This window comes from Acomys russatus, chromosome 25, assembly GCF_903995435.1.
Source record: "Acomys russatus chromosome 25, mAcoRus1.1, whole genome shotgun sequence".
NCBI lineage: Eukaryota > Metazoa > Chordata > Mammalia > Rodentia > Muridae > Acomys > Acomys russatus.
In genome coordinates this window covers 12,285,981-12,297,233 of record NC_067161.1, presented here as the reverse complement: position 1 = coordinate 12,297,233, position 11,253 = coordinate 12,285,981, and the positions used below count along the sequence as shown (strand labels likewise).

At 50.6% G+C, this 11,253-nt stretch overlaps 1 protein-coding gene across 1 annotated transcript in view; it reads right to left on the bottom strand.

Moving 5' to 3' along the window:
* Positions 1–332: 332 nt before the first annotated feature.
* Positions 333–11,253, bottom strand: part of Ift140 (intraflagellar transport 140) — a 98,920-nt gene continuing 87,999 nt past the window's right edge. Inside the window, exons 21-30 of the mRNA XM_051168236.1 lie at positions 10,880–10,975; positions 10,514–10,646; positions 9,985–10,128; positions 8,664–8,792; positions 8,378–8,560; positions 7,955–8,161; positions 7,493–7,705; positions 7,243–7,409; positions 5,190–5,331; positions 333–1,118 (exon numbers count right to left, since the gene is read on the bottom strand). Coding sequence (XP_051024193.1) covers positions 912–1,118; positions 5,190–5,331; positions 7,243–7,409; positions 7,493–7,705; positions 7,955–8,161; positions 8,378–8,560; positions 8,664–8,792; positions 9,985–10,128; positions 10,514–10,646; positions 10,880–10,975 — 1,621 coding nt within the window. The 3' untranslated portion in view covers positions 333–911. The remainder of the gene's footprint in view (positions 1,119–5,189; positions 5,332–7,242; positions 7,410–7,492; positions 7,706–7,954; positions 8,162–8,377; positions 8,561–8,663; positions 8,793–9,984; positions 10,129–10,513; positions 10,647–10,879; positions 10,976–11,253) is intronic.

Sequence of the window (11,253 nt, the reverse complement as noted above, 5' to 3'; positions counted from 1 at the left end):
GGGCCTGTGCCATGGGACATAACAGCCTTGGACTGACTAGAATTGGGGGTGGAAGTGTGGGCCCAGGAGGCGCCTCCTCCCGAGAGCCGAACTCTGGGCTCTGTCCGTGTCCAGGGCCTCAAGAGTAAAGACAAGACAAAGCCTCCACTGTCCTCCCATAGGGGTGCTGGGACAGCAGGCCAGGAATCTCCAAGGGCTTCTCAGCACTGTTCCTGTGAGAATAAACAAGGCCGCGGATGTCAGACAGGCCTACTTTTGTAGTTCTCACTGGCAAGGACTTTGGTTCCTACACAGTCCTCATGAGGGGCTGCAAGAAGTACAGGCATTTGACAGACTTTGAGAAAATGAACTTTATTTGCAGTCAAGGAGCGTGAGCAGCCATGGATGGTGCTCAGTATCCCAACCCTACTTGATGTCAAAGGGCACAGTGCTCAGGCCTGCCCAGGGTGGTCCTTGCCGTGGTCTCAGGAGCACTGGGCTCTGCTGGGAACTATCAAGTAACCACTTCCAGGCTTGGTTAACAGTAATATGTCCCCAAGCACCGAGTACAGCTCATTGCACAAAGTTCTAGAAGTTTCTGAGTCTGTTGTTGGGGAAAACGAAACTACCTCCCTTTAAAAGGAAGTAAACCAAAACCCCACAGGAGCCACCAGGCACCGAGGCAAGAGGGCCGAAGGAGTGACTTACAACAGAACAGAACGAGGCAAACCCAGACCTGCATACTCCTGGGCTGCAGTGGCCCACTCCATGACCCACTGCGCTTACACGTGACAATGCAGAATTTAAAAACAATAGGAACAAACAAACAAAAACCAAAAAGAGCTGCCTTTCCGATGACTAAGGACTAGAAAACTCCAGAAGACACTTTCCCAGCAGTAGGATGCTAGCCAATTTCAGGAACCTGGCACCTCTCAGGGGTCATTTTCTACCTCTTCTATCACCTCTTCGTATACCTCCTTATGGTCCTCCATGCTGTTGTGGTGGACCCGCTCGGGCATGATGCGAGATGGTGGGAGGCCCAGGCCCTGGTGCACAGTGTCCATAGTGCGCTGGTCCACATAGTATGAGATGTTGGCTGAAGGGAGTCTTTTCCTCATCTCCTCAAGATACTTATAGGCCTGGAGCAGAAGGAACAACGGTTACTTGAAGTCCCAATAGATATGACCACCAGTTACTTCTTTAGTTCATATGAAAACAATAGTGCCACACTGTTCATGCATTCATGGTAATAAGGTCCTGTGTAGCCTTGGCTGTCCTAGACTCACATTGTAGACCAGGCTGGCCTCGAACTCACAGGTATCCAACTGCCTCTGCCTCCTGAGTGCTGGATTAAAGGCGTGCACCACCACTGCCCGGCTCGTCTTCTGTTTTTTCAAGACAGGGTTTCTCTGTGTAGCCCTGGCTATTCCTGGACTTACTTTGTATACAAGGCTGGCCTTGAATTCACAACAATTCACCTGCCTCTATCTCCCGAGTGCTGGGATTACAGGCGTGTGCCACAGTGTCTGGCTGGGAAAAAGTTTTCTTAAATATCAGATCCCAACTGCCCACTCTCAGGGCCAAGAAGAACATCCTTGCTCTGGGTAAAGGAAGGGCCTGTGCTCCGATGGGCACTCAGCACTTGTCTGGGGCTTTCTAGTATTTGTAAGGGACTGTTGTGCTCCAGGAGGCCATCAGATGTTATGGGTTCTGAGTGGCTTACACTGAACTGTGAATAACATGAACAGCGACCCTAGAGGGCCCTTTAGCAGCCAGGACACAAGAATTTTGGTTTGAGGGGTTGGGGATTTAGCTCAGAGGTAGAGTGCTTGCCTAGCAAGCGCAAGGCCCTGGGTTCAGTCCTCAGCTCTGGAAAAACAAAAAACAAAAAACAAATTTTGGTTTGAGTTTTCAAGCTGCTTTTCTCTGGAGTTTGCCCTGGCTGCCATGGACCCTTGGCAAAGGAGCGGTGGCCCTCTTACCCATTCTGGGGCCTGAGACTGCTAATGTCCTCTCATTCATTCTTCTCTCATATGTCACACGCTGACCACCGTTCCCTCCCCTCCCCTCAGAAAAGAGCAGGCCTCCTAGGGACATCAACTAAACACAGCATAATAAGCTACGGCAAGACCAGGCACATACCATCACATCAACCCAGTAGGAAGAACAGCGTCCCACAAGTAGGCAGAAGAGTCAGGAACAGCCGCACTCCCACTGCTGGGATTCCCACACCACTACCAAGCTACCCAGCCTTAGCATCTGCAGAGTCTGACCTGGGTCCTCGGCTTCTTGTTTCTTTTGATCAAGTGTTTTAACCTGGTTCACCTGGGCCTAGGCTGGCAGACTGGAACCATCAGTGTTTTTCTTTGGGATGTGTCTGGTTTTGTACAGGGCTGGCTTGGAGAGTGGGGGCTGGCTGGGACAGGCCCCTGGTACCTCCCTATGCCTGCGCATACATGTTCATCTGCAAGGAGCCTCTCACACACAGGGGAGAGAAGGCGTGCGTGTGTGTGTGTGTGTGTGTGTGTGTGTGTGTGTGTGTGTGTGTGTGTGTGTCTGTCTGTCTGTCTGTCTGTCTGTCTGTCTTTCAGGGCTTATCCCTAGAATAAGAACAAAATTTCTAGCAGGTTAAAAAAAATTTTTTTTTTCAATACAGAGTTTTTCTGTGTAGCCCTGGCTGTCTTAGAACTCTCTGTAGACCAGGCTGGCCTTGAACTTGCAGAGATCGCCTACCTCTGCCTCCTGAGTGCTGAGATTAAAGGCGTGCACCATCACTGCACAGCACTTTGTAAAAAAAATTATTTATTTTTTTGGTTTTCTGAGACAGGGTTTCTCTGTGTGTCCTGGACTCACTTTGTAGACCAGGCTGGCCTCAAACTCAGAGATCCACTTGCCTCTGCCTCTTGAGTGCTGGGATTAAAGGCATGTACCACCTCGCTGGGCTAAAGAAAGATTTATTTGTTCATGTATTTTATGTATGAGTGCTCTGTCTTCTTCATGTACACCAGAAGAGGGCACCAGATCTCATTATAGATGGTTGTGAGCCACCATGTGGTTGCTGGGAATTGAACTCAGGACCTCTGGAAGAACAGTCAAGTGCTCTTAACCACTGAGCCATCTCTCCAGCTAAAAAATTTAAAGAGTAGTGATTTGATATTATTTCTAGCTGCTTCCTCCCCCACCCCATAGTGTTATTTAACTCTGTGGCCCCGGAACTCTCTAAGTACACTAGGCTGGCCTGGAACTTGTAGTAATCTTCCTGCCTCTGCCTCCTGAGTGCCAGGATTACAGACCTGTGCCACCATAACTGGCTAGATACTAGCATTCTTAACTATGACAAAACTTAGAATGCTTTCATTGGACAGACACAGCAGGAAGATGGCTATCTGTAAGGGCCGTAAAAAAAGAGACAAGGCCACATTGTGCTGTTTGGCTGAGTACAACATCAGACCATAAACCCCAAGGCCAGGAGCCCAGTGAACACAAGCCCAGAGGGATGGGGAATGCCCTGGGTACCTAGAAGCTGTGTATCTGCTAGTGGGCACATGGGACACAAGTTCAAAGGACAAGCTTAGGACAAAGCCAGGGACTGCAGAAGCTGAAGAGAGCTGCAGTCCCACCAGCCGCAGAATTAAGGGAAGAAACATTGGAAAGAAAGGTAAACCCTGGGGCTGGGGGGCAGGGGGGCTGAGTGACCTTGGGTGCAAGGGATTGTGTATCTTGATTCAGCTGGGCCAGACTGGAAGATACCAAGTGAGACTCAAGGATAAGATGGCCAGATTTGAGGTGAGAAGTTTGAGGGGTTCAACATCAGAGTAGCCTTAAGAGAAAGAAAAACTGAGCAGCAACAACAGCAGCTAAAAAGGAAGCAGATTTTTGGCTACAACCCTTGAGTCAAGGGACAAGAGATGCAAGCAGCTGGAATTCTGGAAGGAAAGATATATTTAGAAGATGGAAAAGTAAATCCATTTCAGACAAAAACCAAATAGGATAATAGAAACGTCTGCTCTTTACAAAAGGTAAGTAGATGACAAGTATATGAGGTGTTCAGCATTGGCCACTAGGAAAATGTCACAGCCATAGTGAGAGAGATGAGTCATCTGGCACACTACAGCCACTCAGATGCTGGCAAAGGGATAGCCATTTCTACATAGGGCATTGTCCTTCTTAGTAAAGTGAAAGCTGGCTGGGCACCCTCCTCTCAGTTGGTAGAGCAGGGTGCCCAGAATGAAGGAAGCACTGGGGTCAGTTTGCGGTGCTGACATACTTACCCTTTCAGCACTAGGTACAGAAAGGTAGAAACAGAACCACTTACATAGGTCAAGGCCAGCCTGGGCTACCTGAGAAACAGGACCACTTATGTAGGTCAAGGTCAGCCTGGGCTACCTGAGGCCTTATCTTACCAACAACAAAACCTGGTCAAAAAGATATGGGTCTGGTGGGCAAGTCTGTGGGGGGGCATTTTCTTTTTAAATGTCTTTTCAAAGCCCGGTGTAGTACCCAACACTGGGGAGGTAGATGTAGGTGGCTCTCTATGAGTTCAAGACTAGCCTGGCCTACAAAGTGAGTCCAGGACAGCCAGGGCTACACAGAGAAACCCTGTCTCAAACAAAACACTCAAAAAACCCAACCCAACCAACAATTTCTTTTCAAAGACTTATGTGAATGTTTTGCCTGCATAGATGTATGTGTATCACCTGCGTGCACAGTACATGGGGAAGGCAGACGAAGATGCTGGATTCCCTGGAAGTGGAGCTATGCACGGATGCTGATGAGCTACCATGTGGGTCGTGGGAATTGAAAGGCGTCCACTGCAAGACAACTAGTACTCTAAACCACCCAATTATCTCTCTGGTCCTGAATTTTCTTGATTAATAATGATTGATATTGGAGGGCCCAGCCCACTGGGTGGTAGTGTCACTCAGGGGAGGTGGTCCTGGGTGGTCTAAGAAAGCAAGCTATGGGGAACCAGCCAATAAACATATGCCTACCCAGGCCCCTGCCCTCACTTCCCCTCAGTGATGGACTATAGCCAAAGAATTGTAAACCCGCTCTGTCTAAAGCTGCTTATGGTCACAGTGTTTATCATAGCAATAGAAGCAAACTAGAACAGTTAGCTTGTCACCTCAAAGGAAATAGTAAACGTCTCTGCCACCGCCCAGGTCTGTGCTTTGGAGCACCAGGCCCTGGGGTAAGCAGGGTCGCCTTACCATCTGGTATTCCTCCATCTGAACATGGTGTTCCACCAGGAAGCCATAGACATCCCCGATGCGGATGGTGCTGTCCAGGTCTGGCTCTTCGAGGAGCAGCTCACACTGCCTGATGGACTCTTTGGGATCCTCTGTGTATGTCCTAACAAGGTGGCAGACAAGGTTCGAGGCTGACCCACCACACTCTGCATGCCAGAAGCTGGTAGGTACCTGTCCTGCAGGCACAGCTTTATGGAATGGCTAGATGACCTTGTTGTGTGTGTGAGGGGAAGTGCGTGAATTATGGTAATGCCTTACTTTGGTCGTTAAATCCATTCACTTAACATACACTCATCACCTTCAGTGCTGCCTCCCTGTGCTCTGACACTGAGATCTGTCTAGAAGGGGAAGTGGGAGGAGGCACATGGAGAAAGGTGCCATCTTGCGCAAAGCATGTGACTGGACAGAGATCTATGTACAACAGTAGAACGGTGCCTGGTGTGTGCTGGGCAGAGGCCTATCAAGCCTAGTGCAGGATAAGTGACCTGTAGCTGTGAAAGTGCCTGGCTCTTACTTCTAGAGCGCCTAGCCCTCCCCCTCCCCGGGGGTGATGTGTGTCTGGCCATGCAGACCCAGCTGTGCCTAGGTAGGCACCTGGCCCTCTCTCCAGCCCCTGACTTACAGGGCCGCTCACCGTGTCCCTCACATGCTCTCTCCTGTGCTTACTTGCTCTGCCTTGTGGCTGAGGACCACTTCTTGCTAGTGTTCCTCCCTACCTCCTGCATCTCAGGCTGGGCCGAACATCAGATGTGTGGTACCTTTCCAAGAAGAACCTACTGTGTACATGTTTTAAATGCCTTTGAAACTGACAGATTTCTCATGTAAGAAGAGCACATCTGTGTTTGGACAGAAGCTGAGCTCAAAGATGTTTACTCATGTCACAGTGACCACACAGGGGCTCTCTGAAAAACTGAATTATCTAAAAAGAATAAGAGTGCCACATAAAAATGTATATTCTTGGCCAGCAACTGAAAAAGGAGACAATGTGCTACCACCCAGGCCTCCTCCATACGCTGAGAGAGCTGAGGACAGGATCCCAGAATCCCTGTACTAGTCTGTTGCCCAGTGAGTGGCAGTCAGGAGGGAAACCCCTGCTCGGCCCCTGTAGGTGCATATACTTAAATGTTTTGTTTCTCACTGGTGGGACTGTTTTGGGAGGGATTGAGAGCTATCTCCTGGTTGGAGGATGTGTGTCGCTGTGGGTGAGTCTCGAGGTGTTGGAAGCCCACGCCAGGCCCAGTCTGCCTGTCTTTGCCTACAACTTCTGGATAAGATGTAAGCTCTCAGCTGCTGCTCCAGCACCGTGCCTCTCCACCTGCTGCCATGTTCCCTGCCATGATGGTCATGGGCTAAGTCTGAAACTGTAAGCAAGTCCCCAATTAAATTCTTTTTTTTTTTTATTTAAAGATTTATTTATTTACTATGTATACAATGCTCTGCCTGTATGTATGCCTACACACCAGAACAGGGCACCAGGATCTCATTATAGATGGTTGTGAGCCACCATGTGGTTGCTGGGAATTGAACTCAGGACCTCTGGAAGAGCAGCCAGTGCTCTTAACTTCCGAGCCATCTCTCCAGACCCCAATTCTTTCTTTTATAACTTGTCTTGGTCATGGTGTCTCTTCACAGCAATAGAAAAATAACTAAGACAGCCCCTGGTCCAGCCTGAGGCTCCCCCCAGATGTATCTATTGATTTGAGCTCACTCATCTAGGCTCAATCTCTTTCTTAGTTTCTGAGGAATAATCTTGAGATGGTGTTGAGATTCTGACGGAGTGCCAGAGAGATGCTCAGATATAACAGGGTACAGTGAGTCCTATCTAGCTGTTTACGAATTACCTGAGGGATATTTGTTGGAAACACAAGCTTGGTCTGGCCTCTTAAAGTCAGCCTGAACTCTCCGAAGGGAAGTGGAGAATATTGGGGTACAAATAAAGGGCCTGGAAAACATGAGAAAGCTCCCCCAGGCCAGCGTGCCTTTACCCTCTGACCTGTTCCTCTAGGGGACATACCTTCGGGCCTGGATGAACCTCTTCACTAGTGTCATCTTGCTCTGCAGCTGGGCTAGCTTGGTCTCCTGGTCCAGGGGGCTCTTGGCTTTGGCTTTGGACAGGCACTTATAGGCCTCAGTCAGTGCCCCGTGGGCCTTGTCATAATTCTGGTATTCATCAATCTCCACCTGTACCAAAGAGACCCATGAGGACCTAAGGGGCTCTGCCGGGCCCCCTAACATCCTGCTGGAAGCCTAGAGAAGGTCCGTACCTGGGCACAGGCATCATAGAAGCCAGCCAGAAGGTCCAAGGCCCGCCCTTTGGTGTAGAAGCTGATGATATTCTTCATGATCTCAGGCTCCTTCCGCCAGTCCAAGGACTGCAGGTAATTGGCAGCCATGATGTAGATTTCCTTCTGTCTTGAGACTCCCGCAAAGAAGACAATTTTCTCTGTGTCTCCAGACTTCAGCAATGCTCTCATGGCCTAGGCAGAGAAAGGTCCAGGGCTCAGCTGAGCAGGCTAGGTTTTGAAAAACTCCAGTACAACGCAGGTCCAGTCTGCTGGTGGGATCCAATGCTGTGAGTCTAGTTCCACTAAGAAGCACCATTTCAAGAGCTTTTATGGGTCACATTTCTCCTTCCCCCAGCATCCTAGCTAGGAAGGCTGCGCAGAGACGCATACAGCAGCAGGATATGTGCCCAAATGCCCCACACATGGCCCAGGCAGACTCACCTTCAGCTTGTTCCCAGCCTGTGTGTACTTCTTGGTGGCCAGGTGATAGTTGCCCTGGCGCATGCAGCAGTTGGCGATCTGCTCTAGCAGCTCCCGCCGTGACTCCTCAGACAGGTCCTTGGAGTCCTTGGACACAGTCATCTTCTCTGCCATCTCCTCGGTGATGGTCATATTCTGTTCTAGGCACAGCTGCAGAGCCTCATGATACTGTAAGAGGGCCAGAGAGACAAAGCAGGGCTGTGACTGAGCGGCCGAGAGGGGCTGGATCTCCCTTCACATCTGCCACCCCTTCAGAGGAAGCAAGACCCCAACTTCTAGGATCCCCCTTCCTTCCAGCCCAAGTTGTAGCCATATCTTTCTTGAGACTTTATAACCAGAGATAGCAGAAGTGCTTCCCACCCAGAGCTCCCACCATCCGCGTACCTTCTTGGCAGCCAGCAGGAGCTCCACAGCTTTCTCAAACTGCCCATGCTCAATGCAGAAGTCTGAGCAGCGGGCCAGCAGAGCGGGGTCTGACTTCTCATCCAGGTCCTCCGCTATGAGCTGCAGGGCTGCAAACTGCTGGGTGGTGAAGGCCAACTCCAGGGCCTTGGAAAAGTGTCCAGCCTGTGGGCAGTGGTGGAAACTGAGCTGCTGCTTGAGGTCCCGAGACTCGCCCAGGCAGGTGCCCCTAGTCTCTGCAGGTGCCTAGTTGAGGCCAACCGCTTACCTTGTGATACAGCATGACAGCCCTGTCCATCTGCTCGCCCTTCTCCTCATAATACCGGGCTGCCTCGATCATGTCCTCCGGGGAGCTCAACAGGGCCAGGTTCATGAGTTGGTCATCTAAGCCGTTCTCCTGCAGGGAGCAAGGTGCGGCTCTGCAGGCGGTTCTGTCTGGCATACTCAAACACGCTTACATTTGTGAATGTGGCTGGGTGGGGTGTGAATATGCTTCCTTCAGTCTGGTATCACCAAAGGATCTGGACTAGTTCAGTTTTTTTTTTCCTCAAGATTTTTATTTATTTATTATTTATACAGTATTCTGCCTGCATGTGAGCTAGCAGGCCAGAAGAGGGCACCAGATCATAACCAGATAGTTGTGAGCCACCATGTGGTTGCTGGGAATTGAATTTAGGATCTTTGTTTTGTTTTGAGATAGGGTCTCTTTGTGTAGCCTTCGCTGTCCTAGACTCACTTTGTAGATCAGGCTGGCCTTGAACTCACAGCTATCCACCTGCCTCTGCCTCCCTAGTGCTGGGATTAAAGGCGTGAACTTCCATGCCCAGCCTCTAGTTCAGGTTTTAAGGAGCAGTCTGTGCCAGGGCTTGCAGATGCTTTTTTGTTCTGTTTTACAGAGTGCTGCAAGAAATGCCTGCAGGTAGGGAAAACTCCAGAAGCAAGACCTGAGGCGACAGTCATAAAATGTCCAGCTCTTCTGATGAGGCAGCTAACTATTTAGACACAAGGGACAGTGTCAGAGGAAGCAGGGGAGGGGGAGGGCACAGAGAGCAAGAAGTGATGCGAGTTCACAATGCAGGCCTCTCAACCTTTGCTATGAAGGAAGTGCTTGCTCTGAATAGAGCTTTGAAGGCAGCAGCAGGGTGGGGAGAGAAGGAGGCAGAGGCAGGGGGATGTCTGTTGAATCCTGGGCCAGCCTGGTTTACAAAGTGAATTCCAGGACAGCCGAGACTACACAGAGAAACCCTGTCTCGAAAACAACCCCCTTCCCACGAAAAAGGAAGCGTTGGCTGCAGTTTCCTGCCCCAAGATGTGTACAGCTTGAGGCTGCTCCTCACAGAGGCCTCGTACCAAGTCCATTTATCCCCTCCTCCTCCTCCTCGCGCTGTACATAATAAACACACAAGTTTCCGGGTTGCTAGTTGGTGCTCCCCCTAGGAGTGAGCACAGCTCACCCAGTCCCAGCTTCTCTGTATGCATGTCTGTCATTTCGTCACTTTGTTGTTGCCCCAGTCAGATTCCCAGGACCAGTCCCTGCAGTGTGTGGCACAAGAGCATTGTCTGCCTAGTGCCCAGGTGGAAGCACGTACCTTGCACAGGCGGATGGCGTTGTTGAAAGCCTGTGCCCGCGTGTAGAAGTGCACTGCCTGCTTTACCTCATCCTGGCTCTCGTACTGCCGGGCAAGATGGTAGGATGCAGCCCAGTTTCCAGTCTCGTTGGCTATTTCAGCAGCCTAGAAGGACCAGAGCATCCAGGTCTTCTCTCTACCCAGCAGCCTCCCACCACCCAAACTGGCCCACTCCCACAGGATGCACTAATGTAGTTTCAAAATATTTTATTTTTATGTGTATGTGTTTGAGCATAAGAATGCAGTGCCTGAGAAGGCCAGAAGGGGCACCATATCCCCTGGAGCTATAGTTAACAGGTGGTTATGAGTTGCCTCGATGGGTGCTGGGAACTCATCTCTGGTCCTCTGAAAGAAGTGGCAAGCACTGTTAACTCCTGAGTCACCTCTCCATCCCCTAACTTTTCTTTTTAAAATCTGTATACACCCCCACCCCACCCCCACCCCCACACAGGGTCCAACTGGGGGCCTCTATCTCCCCACTTGCTCTCACCTTCTGAATGTTGCCCTGGAAGCAATGAATGCGGACCAGGGAGAAGTAGTCCTGTGCCAGCTCATAGTACCGCAATGCAGTGCCCATCTCTGCCTGGCTCTCAAGGTACTGGGCCCACCACCTCCACAGAGTCCTGCGTGATAACCCAGGGAGCTCAGGGTCTCACTCCCACTGGAATGGACACCCTGAACCACCACAGCCCATAAGGCAATGCATGGAACCGGAAGGAACAGGTCTGGAGCCTCTGTTCCAGGACCAGTACTTGGAGCAGGTGGATATTCCCCACTCTGACATGGAACACCACCCCACCAGACCTCATGGCGGACCCGCACAACTGGGATGTGTTGTCCCATTGGGGATACTTACTTGTCCTTCATCCTGTTGATGTAGAGCTCCAGTGTATGCAGGTCTTCTGAGAGCATCCTGGGTACCTCAAATCGGTGGGTGTCTGACTTCTCATAGCTGTGGAAGAAGGAGCTGTTCCATTTTGCTTCATGATCAGGGGCTGCAGCACAGAGTGCGGGGCAGCAGCCTGAGAGCACTACACCTGGCCTGTGGTCTGTACACTGTTGGATGTTTTGTGCTATGTGGACCAGAGTGTTAGCCACACCTCAGAGCTCAGCATGCAAATTCCAGGTCATGGACATGACCCTGAGCACAGCTCACCCCGACTTTGGAATGGGCTTCCCTGTGGCACATTTTTCCTCAGGGGGCCCCAAGCCTGGTATGTACCACACTGA